Raw genomic sequence first — 12402 nt, forward strand, 5'->3', positions numbered from 1 at the left:
GGGTATTTGTCACAGCAGCAGAAATAAAAGAACAGATTCTAATCGAATTCTCAGCACAGGAACACAAGTTAAAGGAAAGTATCCCATATAGTTAGAGTTACCCAGTAGAATCTACTGCAAAAGATGGATAAACATGGAAATATTTTTGAATAGATTTGTATACTAAACATGTTAAGATATTTCCTTTAGACTTTTCTCTAATCTGACATGTGTGTTAGTGTGTGTGTGTGTGTGTGTGTGTGTGTGTGTGTGTGTGTGTTAGGAGTGAAAATCAAAATAAAATGAGATTATATGAAAAGGTATACTAAGAGACTAATTGGGTATATGAAGATATAAATATATATTTTGGGGGGTTATTAAATTATTTTATTTATATTCCAAATGTTACCCACCTTCCTAGCTCCCCCTCCAAGTTCTTCACTCCATCCCCACTCCCCTTTGCCTCTGAGAGAGTGCTTCCCCCATCCACCCACCCCCATCACACACCCACCTGCCCACATCTCAGCCTCTCCCTAAGTATCCCCCTTCCCTGGGGCATCAAGTCTCTACAAGATTAGGTGTATCCTCTCCCACTGAGGCCAGACAATGCAGTTCTCAGCAACATATGTGCCTGGAAGCCAAAAAACAGCCCGTGTATTCTCTTTAGTTGGTGGCTTAGTCTCTGGGAACTCTGAGGTGTCCAGGTTAGTTAACACTGTCTTCTTATTGTTGTTCTTCCTATGGGGTTGCAAACCCCTTCAGTTCCTTTAGTCCTTCCCCCTAACTCTTCCATAGGGGTCCCCAATCTCAGTCCAATGGTTGGCTATAAGTATCTGCATCTGTCTCAGTCAGCTTGGTAGAGCCTCTTAGAGGACAGCCATGCTAGGCTCCTATCTGCAAGCACAACATAGCATTAGTAATAGTGTCAAAGTTTGGTGCCTTAGCATGGGATGGATCCCAAGTTGAGCAGGTCACTGGATGGCCTTTCTTTCAATCTCAGCTTCATTTTTGTCCCTGAATTTCCTTTAGACAGGAACAATTCGAGACCAAAAAACATTTAAGATGGGAGGGTGTTTCCATCCTTCCACTGTCTATCTACTGGAGGAGGTCTCTTCAGGTTCCATCTCCCCACTGTTGGACATTTCGGCTAAGGTTATCACCATTGAATCCTGGGAGCCTCTCACCCCAGATCTCTGGGACTTGCTAGAGGTTCCCCCTGCTCCCCACTCAATCCCGCAGTTGCATATTTCCATTCATTCTGCCGGCCCTCTGGGCTTCTCTCCTGTCTTCCCCCATACCTGATCCTTCCCCCCTTTTCCCTTTTCCTTCCCTCTCCCACCCAGGTCCCTCCCTCCATCTACCTTTCTTGATTATTTCATTCCTCCTTCTAAGAGGGATTGATGCATCCTCACTTGGATCTTCCTTCTTGTTAAACTTCATACTTTCTGTGAGTTGTATCATGGATATTCTGTACTTTTTGGCTAATATCCACTTATCAGTAAGTACATACCTTGCACATCCTTTTGAGTCTGGGTTATCTCACTTAGGATGACATTTTCTATTGACATTTTCTATTTCCATCCATTTGTCTGCAAAATTCATGAAGTCCTTATTTTTAATAGCTGAGTAGTATCCCATTGTGTAAATGAACCCAACAAAGAAAGAGAACTTCAGACCAATTTTGCTTATGAAGAAATAGTTTTATAAAAAGTTCTCTATTTGGTTGCAGCTATAGTAAATGCTCTGTGGCGAGATAGTGAAGTTGGCAAAGTGCTTGCCATATTATCATGAGAACCTTAGTTTGATCCTCAGAATCAACATATGCAAAAAGCCAAGCATGGAATTACTTCTAATTCCAGCAGTAAGGAGGTAGAGACTATTGGATCCCTGTGGCTTAACCAGCCTATTCTTCTCAGTGAGCTCCTGGCTAGTGTGACACTGTGTCTTTAATAAAAAAAAAATGGTGAATGTGCCTAAGGAAGGATACCTGAGGTTGTTTTCTGGCCTCTGTACATGTGTGCACACATATGCTCCCATATACACAAAAAGCACAATATAACTAACTGACTTTTTAAAACTATTTTGCCTGTGGATGTCTGTGCACCACATATGTCCCTTGTGCCTATGCAGGCAGAGGAGGGAGTCAGATTCCTGGGAACTAGAGATACAGGTGTTTGTGAACTGCCATGTGGGTGCTGAACATGAACCCCAGGTCCTGTGGAAGAGCAGCTAGTATTCTCAGCTGCTGAGTTACCTCTCTAGCCCACCTACTTTATTTTTTTTTGTAAAAATATTATTTTCTATTCTATGTAAATCAGTGTTTTGCCTGCATGTATGTCTTTGTATTATATGTGTGTTCAAAGGCCAGAAGAGAGTGTTGGATCCTCTGGAATTACAGATGTTTGTGAGCCACAATAAGGGTTCTGAGACTTAAATCTCTAGAAGAGCAGTCAGTGCTCTTAACTGTTGAGCCATCTCTTCAACCCCTCTATATTGCTGTATTTCAATTAAATATATATTCAAAGCTGCCTATGTCAATAAGTATACATTTAATTTCTATGACATCAATTCCTAACCAGGTACATCCTATATGGTACCACATTTTTATCTATTAGCAATAAAATTATTTTTCAAAATGAATAAAGAATTGGCTTTTTTCCTCTATTTTTTTCTGAACTGTAACTTACCATACATTTTTTTTTTTACTTTTAGATATATTTTTTGGTCTATGTAATTCAAATGGTATAGCTATAGTTCTTTTTCTTTTTGTTCAATCCTGAATCATATTATACTTAATGTCAGGCCTAACTGCCCTCCACCCAAAGTCATGTGTAAAAACTTAATTGACAATGTGATAGATAATATCCCAGCACTCAGGACATAAACAGGAGGATCTCTGAGTTGGTATCCACATTTCCAGGATAGCCAGAGATCTTTAGACTCTCTCGCCAAACAAAAACAAAGCAAACCCTCTCCAAAAGTGGCACTGTAGGCTAAAAAGATGGCTCAGCAGGTAAGAAAACAAACTGTTCTTCCAGAGGACCTGAGTTCAATTCCTAGAACCCACTTATGACCTATAATTTCAATTCCCAGGTATCCAATCAGTGCCCTCCTTTGGCTTCCATAGGTACCACACACGGTATAGATATGTAGGCAGGTAAAACACATATACACATAAAGTAATTTTTTTTTAGTTTTAGAAAAGAAGTGACACCTTTAGAAGGTAATTAAATTATGAGAACAATATACTAGCATGGCTTGAAGGTACATGCATACAAAAAGAATGTATGTACATGTGTACACATATACACCATACACATGCATACACACGCACACACATGCACACACATGCACATATACTTTAATATATATATTAATATATATGAAATTTAAAGGGCCTCGAAGGAACTCATCATCTTCTGTTCTTCTACTGTGAGGACATAGTATCCATTCTTTAACCCTCTTTCATCATATCTACCTGGCTAGACACCAAATAGCAGTTTCTTGATCTAGAAATCCCAGCCTTTAGAAAAATAAGAAAAATATATTTCCTTCCTTATTTGCTTTCTTTCTTTTGAGGCAGGGTATCACACTGTATGTGTTACTGGTAAATATTAAAACTGGCAGCACCCAATATGGCTTCTTGTTACAGAGCCACCATCTTCCCGACTGGGCAAGGCCTGAGGCCACGAATGGCGGCGTGTTCTTGCTGCTGCTTGGCTCAGGCCACCAGCTCAGGCAGCCAGAAACACCAGCCACGAGATGGCTCTGCCAATCTCCCACACTGTATCTCCCACACTGTCTCCACAATGCTTGGCTGAGCACAGACCATCCTGCCATCCATGCGGTACCCGGTGGAAGTGAGAGTCTAATGCTTAAAGATTATCCAATGGCTTTATATATTTGGTAATGCTCAAATAGCAAGATGCCCACACAATTAGAGGTGTTACCCAATACCTAACCGAGATATTACAACTACCTTAGACTGCTGGAGACATGCGCACATCCACTGCCATCTTCCCCTCTCTCCTCTGGTTCTCCCCTTCCTCCTAGCTCCTCCTCTTCCTTCCTCTCCTGACTCCTCACTCCACCTACCTCTCATCTAGCCCAATCGCCAAGCTTTATACATAGTGGGAAGATACCCAACTACACTATGTAGATTAGCAGTCCTCTTGCCTCAACCTCTTAAATTCTAGGATTTCAAACTCAGGTCATCACACTCAGATTATACATTTTAAAAAAATTATTTAGCAGCATACATATGCCATTTTACGCATTTCCATTTGTATATCTTAATATATCTATTTGACTCTTTCCAATATTATTGAACAACTTTACATGTCTCTATCACTTACTACACTTGAATCACTTGTTGATAAAATTAAACATTTCTGTTCTATCCAGTCACATTCATCTTTGTCTTTTTAATTGTGAGCTGTGGCTTTTAATGGATGAGACATTTCTCCAGAACTGTGTTTGTTTACTTGTTTTATATTTATGAATGTTTTGCTCACATGCATGTCTGTGCACCAAATGTATGCCTGGTTGCTATAGAAGTCAGAGGGAGTGTTATTCCCCTGGCATTAAAGTTACACACTGTTGTGAGCTGCCATGTGGGTCCTGGAACCTGAACCCAAGTTCACTGCAAAAGCACCAAGTGTTGTGTACAACAGGGCAGCAGTAACTAAAGAGAGATAGGATAGGTTACCTTGAAGAAATACATTATTATCTAAGTTTGAAGAAGTGTATAGACCTTACTAGGCACTTACTAATATGGGAGTGTCTGGGTTATTTCAATAAGTTAAAAAATATTAAAAAGAAAAAACTGCCACACTGTGAAATAACAGTGTTTCCACAGGAATCAGTAAGATTTAGTATTGTCCACTCCTTTAGTAAAAGAGAGAAGAGGTTAAGGACAACGAAAGGGGATGAGAACATTAGTAATAGAAAACCACATCCCTAAGTTTGTCTAAGCAAGCAAAGAAACGCTAGTGATGAATGACAGCCCTACGGAAATAAGTTGGAGGGATAGACACAAGAGGAAACATGATCGGGGGGGCAGATGCCAGAGCTCTGAAATAGGCAATGAAGATGTGACTGGAAAGGAGAGCAAACACAAAAGATGTCTTCTGAGTTTGTCTCTAACAAGGAAATAGAAGGAGATTGTCCACTATTCCCAGTAAGGATAACTACAACCTCAAGTTGCAGCATGGATGCAACTTGAAAGCAAAATGTTAACTAAATGGACAAAGTCTCAGAATTCTATCTAAAGAGAGTTCCAATTTTTGGTGAATTTTATAAGCAATCAAACTAAAGAATACTTTTCATTCACAATGTGAAGATGGTTACATTATATTCTTAGTTACTTTTGCCAAGTAATTTTAAAATTGCAGACCAACTTTAGTATTATCAAAAGGCCTTAAAAGTTTTAAAATACTGTATTTTTTTAATTCTATGAGAATTTCATATTTATATTTGCCTCTTATTCCTCTTCTAATTCCTTCCAGATGTGCTACCTTCTTTCTATCCTCTTCCAACCTCATGTTCTGTTTTTGTTTGCTTGCTTTAAAACAACCCAGTGAGTCCAATTTGTGCTGCTCATACATTTACAGTTATGGAACCATCTGCTGGAGTATGGTGGACCTACCAGATACCACAGCCTTAAAGAAAACGGACCCTCCTTTCTCTAGAAGCTTTCAACTTATCAATAGCTACTCAGCTAGGGTTGGGGCTCTTAAAGCCCCTTCACTAATGCTGGAATATGATTGTCTTGATCTTGTACAGATCCTGTGAAGGGTGCAAGTTCATGTATGCAATGGTCCTGTTGTATCCAACCTCTAGCCCTTACAATCCTTCCATCCTCTCTTCTTCCATGGTTCCTAAGCCTTGCCAGGAGGAAATTTGATACAGATGTCCCATATGTGGCTGAGCATTCCACAGACACTTCTGCACTTTTGACTACTTGCAAGTGTCTTCATTAGTATCCAGTTGTTTACTGCACAGAGAAATATCTTTCCTGTCTGAGAGCTGCACTAAACTGTGGGTTTAGTGACAGGAATTTAGAAGGCAGTTTGCTATTACATCCATTTAGCAAAATAGTAGCAAGTTCACACCCTCGGGCCTGTGAACTCTGCAGCCATGAATCCTTGGGGAGATTTACAATAAATACTAGGGTATGTGTTTTCTTTTAAAACAGATGTCTGTTTGTTGAGACAGAGTTTTCCTCTGTATAACAGCCCTGGTTGTACTTGAACTCATTCTGTAGGCCAAGCTAGCCTTGAACTCACAAAGATCCATCAGCCTCTACCTCCTGAGTGCTGAGATTAAAGGCAAACACCACCACTACCTGGCTTTAAAAGAGATTTTTAATGTAAAAACCGTTACAGAGTTTGTGAACAACTGATGGGAACATCTAATAGAATATAAGCAGTAATTTATTTGAAAGTGAAAATGAATTACAAATGTAGCAGTAAATTAATTGGGTAGCTATATTTCTTTACCTTACATTAGTCCCCAATATCCACACGGAAAACACCAAGATTTATTTACAATTGCACCCCAATAGCTGAGCAGCTAAATGATCTATCTTTACTTTCTATGCTAATCTAGCTACCTCCCAGCACCACCCCTTGATTCTTGCATATTATTATTGATCTGGCTCTTTGAACTTACTGTGTGTTTCCATGACCACTCTCTGGACCCCTTTCTCATGGTTCCAAATCCTCCATCCTCCTTGCTAATCTGAATCTCCCTCTCTCTCCTCTCTCCTTCCTCTGGTTGGCAGATATCCCACCCTATTCTCTGTTCTGCCTAGCCATTGGTCAATCAGCATTTATTGACAAGGCAGAGAATAAATGGTAAGAATTGTTTATACAAACTTGAGACAGGAGATTCTTGCTATAAGCATTACAGTGTTGTGTCCAGATATCAGGGCACAGAAATCAGCATTTGAATAACACAAGGGTAAACACAGTGTACAAAAACATGCCTACAGAAAGAATCTAATTACCAAGGATCAAATTTATTCCTTTAAATTTCATTTTTGGGGTCTGGAGAGATGGCTTAGCTGTTAAGAATACTTAACTGCTCTTGCAGAGAACTTGGGTTTTAGTTCCTAGCACCCCATATGGCAGTTCATAACAGTCAATTATTCTGACATCTCTTCTGATGTCCTTGATCTGCTTGAACTACAGTGTACTTACATACACTAAAGCACACACTTACACATAAAATTAAATAACTACTTTTTAAATTAAAAATAAATCCCATTGCTGGAAAACAGCTTGGCCTCTTTCAAATTTAGGTATGATAATAAGCATTATTTGAGGTACAAAACAAATTTTGTGTTAAAAAAATTTAAAATAAGTTTAGTTACTTGGTCTATCTGTAAAACAATTTCTTTAGAAAATAATTATAATTGCGTTTACTTTTAAATAATGTGTATCTGCATATGCAACCATTTTGCAAAATCCTTAAAATGTAATGCTGAGATCAACAAACTGAAATATTGGGCAATTACAAATAATGGGAAAATACAAATAATGCTTCACAACAGGACAGCCAATTAAATTATTTCCATTAAATGCATAATCATATGAAAATTTCAAAGCAAAAATATTGTTCCACAATACCTGGTTTTAAATGTGTATTTTTTTATTATAACAAAAAATAGCAGTATTTAAGCATCCGTCTGTGTGACAATTAGTATGTTTTAAAGGCAGAGAAATGGACATGAAATATTGGAGTTCTGAGGGGGTTGGGTAAAAGTGATGAGAATTAAATGCTGAGTAATAGTTTGGTTCTTCCACTGAGCACCAGATTTTCTCGGTAATTTAGATGGCTAAGCTGTTGTTTTGAGGGGCCATTTAGACTGAAGGACCAGGTCCTGCTTATTTCAAAAGAGGGGAAAGTGTCTTTTTAAGAGAGATTTTGGAGGTGGGATCAAGAGACAGCCTGACATTTAAAAATAAAATGCTGTTAGATTAGTGCGTCAGTCCCCACCGTATAAGGACATTTGTTTTTTACATCCAGCGCTTTTTGCCCTTCGCCCTTGGCCATCTTTTCTTCCTCTCCAGAGGGCGGTCGGTACTGCAGAAGCACAGGGGAAGGGAAGGCTTCTCGCGGGTGCACGGCTCTCCTATTGGCCGAAGCCCGGAGCCAGAGCGAGGCTCTGGTTGCAAAAGAGGAAGCGAGGGACGGGAGGTGGAGCCTGGGGGAAGGCGGTGCTAAAAAGAAGCCTAACGGAATCCAGACGCCAGTGCAATCGTGCGCGCCAGGCTGCGACGGCGGCGGCGGTGGCGTCGCCGAAAGCTGTAGCTCAGCTGGCGAGGTCTTCTCACCCCTGGGAAGCTCCCTAATCTGTCGCCTCCGCCGCCGCCTACGCGGTGGCAGCGGCGGCGGCCTTGCTGGTGCCTCCCTCCTCTGCCACCTCCACCCCTGCCTGCTCACTTGCCGGTGCTGTGGAGAAGGCGGCGGCAGCTTTGGCGGCTCCACTATGGCGGCGGCGGGGAGGGGGGACAGTAGTTTTAAAGTAGACACCTGCCCTTGCCTCAGAGAAGGTGAGTTCCCGTCCCGGGACGCGAAGGCGGCCCGTTCGCCTTCGCCGCCAGCCTGCAGCCGGCCCCAAACCCGGACTGGGTGCGGTTCGACACCGCCCCACCCCCCACCTGCTGTGGCGCAGTAAAGGCCAAGCTCGCCCCGCCCCGTCCCGCCCTGCTCCACTGGGCTTGGTCCCATCCCACCCCACCCTACCCCACCCAACCTCGTCCCTTATTAGGCCCTAGAGTGTCAGAATGACTGAAGCTGCAAAGGGCATCCCTAACCTCCCCTTCCCCGAAGACCCCCAGGCAAAGGAATGGCAGATACTCTTAAGGCAGGAGTTTGAAGGGGGGGGGAAATAAACATTTTTTGTCTTAGCTAGAAGCTTTAGTGTGAAGTAGTATGCTGACTTGTGATTTGGGAAGAGGAGGCAGAGCAGAAGTGCTGTGGATCTCGAGGGCCAGAGAAAGGAAAGTGAGAGCAAAGAAGGACTATCAGAAATTTAACAGGAACCCCCACCCACCCACCCTGGTGAGATTCAACGTGTTGCAGTGTAGAAACTCAGGATGATATTTACAGAGAGATGGAGTCAGCAATTTGGGCAGCTTAGCATGTGTACTTGAGCTTTCAAGTAGAATTTGTTGGATGCTAGGGTCATAGGATCCTCTCAGGCAGTGAGGCCTGTACTGAAGAGAAACAGTGTTTGGTAGCACAGATTTCAGAAATCATTTGGAGAATTTTCTTTGGTATTTGAGGTTATGGCCTAGTAAAACCAGGCTTAAGGGCCCATCTTTTAACATTTCTTTGGGTTCAAGTAAGTGCTGTTGTACCTGCCAACACTTACTGTGCCAAACATGGAGAGCTATCTCTTGACTGTTTGAATATAACCGACCTTTCACACAGGCTATTATGTATCTGTAAGCAGCCTACTATTAGACTGTGAAATTTGCCATTGCAATGTGTTTTAAAGCAGTTTTGGAGGTGTTCTTAAATGTTTAAAACTGATTCTGCTGCAGAAGCGCTCAGATTTAATAATTACTGTAAAATACTTTCTGGATTACCTTATCTTGATCATGTACATCCGAAGTGAAAGACTGTGAATGTAAAAAATGGAGGAAACAGTTTAGATTCCTTTTTCTTGGATAAAGACACTCATTAAAATTAACCTCATAAAATAATTTCTTCTGATTTATAAATTATATACCCTTGTGTGCAATTCCATAATATTTCACATCTTTCACTTGGAATGGCAAAACAATTTTCTAAAATCCCCCAAAATATCTGCAATGGGCACATTATATTAATGCCATCTACTAAATATGGAATTGGGAATCCACTGTGATATGATCATGCTTTATTAACAGTCTAACTGAAGACAATTTTTGAAAGAGTAATGTCTTCAATCAGACATGAATTATATCATTTTGTTTGGGAACTCCTGGGCTTTTAAATTCTCAAGGGGACTTTGTGGTTTTTTTTTTTCCCTTTTTTTTTTTTTTTTTGTTTCATTTTGAAACATGGCCCCATGTACTTCAGACTTTCCTCAAACTCACTGTGAACTGATCCTCCAGTCTCCATTTTCTGAATGCTGAGACTACAGGTTTGTGCCACCACTCCTAGCTTGTATAACAACTTTGACCATAGCCAGCAAATAGATGAGAGTTGTTTTGTAGACATTGAACAGTTTTGGCTCTGGTGACCAGTTTGTAGTAAAGTTTGGAAGCAGTGTTTCATAGAAAAGTGGCTTTTTACCTCACTGTGTAACTGCTTTGGTTACAGTATCTTTGAATGTGCAAATAATAAAAGCATTATAAGAGAGAGAGTTTCAGGGGCCTGCATGATGGCACGGTGGGGAAGGGAGCCTGTGCCAAGCTTCAGAACCTGAGTTCATTTCCCACATGGTGAAAGGAGAAAACTAACTCCTGCAAGTTGTCCTCTGACCTACACACACACACACACACACACACACACACACACACACACACTGTGGCACATGTGTACTCACACAAAAATGAAGAAAAATGTAATTTAATAAAGTCAAAATAATATCTGGAGTCTGGCACAGTAAATACAGATTATGATGTTCATAAAACAACTATACTTTGTGATCCTGAATTGGTCCCAAATTTCCTTGATTTGGGCTTCCATGTCTGAGGTAAGGGACTTGGGGAAGACAAACTCTGAGATTAATCTCTGACCTGAAACATGGTTGATGATTTTGGAGTTTACATTGTTCTTTCTTTTGGTGGAATTTGGTGGCTGTATACAAAAGTAATAATTCATAAATCATAAGAAGATAGATGATAGTTACCACTTGACACTCACTGAGTAATGAAATCTGTGTTGAAATACTATTGAGAAACTTTACTAGGATATGAAAAAAAAGAAATGTAACTATTATCTCAGATTGTCTGTTCTTTCATTTTAGTTAAGTATTCTTCATTAACTCTGAAGTCCAAACTAAAAAATCCTTACATTTTCACTTAAAATGGCAGATTTTTAACACATTGTAATATTCAAAACACTATTAGGCCTCAGAATTTTGTTTAGATACCTATAAAACACTATGTTTCTAGCTATAATGTACAAAAAGGCAAGGATAAACTCTTGCTTAGTTGTGTGCCAATACATTTTTATTTTTCTAAATTCTAATTAAGATATGGCTCTGAAACATGTCAGAGTATTGTCAGGGTCACCATTATTACAAGATCACTCCTGATAAAATCATTAAAAGTGGTTTGAAAAAGCATTTGCTGGCTCATTTACAATTGGTAGCCAGCATTCACAAAGACAAGCAAATGGCAGTAGACATACAAATTGTCATATAGAGAATGTTAAAATTTTTCAAAAAATTCTACTGGGATATTGAACAACAAACTTAAGCAAAAGAAATGCCAAGAAAATAATATGCAAAAGACATAACACACAAAGGATTCATGGATGGGGCAGTTGGGTGGCTTTTTAGGACGCTCCATATTTCATTAAGTGAAGTTTTTCAGAACTATTTATGACAAAGTGAATTCTGATCCAGTAGTGATGCTACATATATTTGTAGTTAACTTTCCTTGCATATTTGATTTTCCCTTTAAAAATTCTGAGTTTGTATTTTAGATTGGAAAACACTGTAGATTTCAATTTGGTTGTTAAATGGTTCCCATGGCAATTACCTTTCTCATAGCAATTACAAAACACTTTCCTTTGTCTCCCTATTTTTCAGTAAAACTTTGGGTCATATGTCACTAAAGCCTCCAACAAAAACCCAAGTTAATAGTCTTTTCTTCATTTACTAAGTCATCACCAAATGCCAGTTTGTGTGAACCATACTAGCTAGTGCTGAGTACCTACAAATGAGTTAGAGATATCTGAAATGGGCTTAGGCAGATGACTCAATGTTTAAGGGCACTTACTCTTCTTCTAGAGGACCCAAGTTCAGTTCCCAGCACCCACATCAGGAGGCTTATTACTGTCTGTAACTCCAATTCCAGAAGATCTGATACCCACTAATGCATGCTTGTGGCATACATTTTATGTACAGACATACAAAAACAAATAAAAATAAGTCTCAAATAGCTATGCAAAGAACTCAGTAATGGTCTGTGGACATAGCTAATTTGGTAAATGTTTGCTTCAAAAGCATAAGGATCTGAGTTGTCCCTCAGAACCCATGTAAAACTTTGTATGGTGGCGCATACTTGTGATCCCAGAATTGGAGAGGCAGATGCAGGAGGACGACTGAGGCTCACTAGCCAGTCAGTCTATTCTAATTGGTGAGCTCCAGGTCAGTGAAAGTCCATGTCTCAAAGGACAGAGATGTCGTTCCTGAGGAAGATACCAAAGGTGTCCATCCGGCCTCCATATGCACATGCACATACACCAGTGTACACA

The 12402-nt window shown here is 40.2% G+C and overlaps 1 protein-coding gene across 1 annotated transcript in view; it reads left to right on the forward strand.

The window, feature by feature from the left end:
• Positions 1 to 8149: 8149 nt before the first annotated feature.
• Positions 8150 to 12402, forward strand: part of LOC117695373 (zinc finger matrin-type protein 1-like) — a 43590-nt gene continuing 39337 nt past the window's right edge. Inside the window, exon 1 of the mRNA XM_034486238.2 lies at positions 8150 to 8537. Coding sequence (XP_034342129.2) covers positions 8474 to 8537 — 64 coding nt within the window. The 5' untranslated portion in view covers positions 8150 to 8473. The remainder of the gene's footprint in view (positions 8538 to 12402) is intronic.

This window comes from Arvicanthis niloticus, chromosome X (assembly GCF_011762505.2).
Source record: "Arvicanthis niloticus isolate mArvNil1 chromosome X, mArvNil1.pat.X, whole genome shotgun sequence".
NCBI classification, from domain to species: Eukaryota; Metazoa; Chordata; class Mammalia; order Rodentia; family Muridae; genus Arvicanthis; species Arvicanthis niloticus.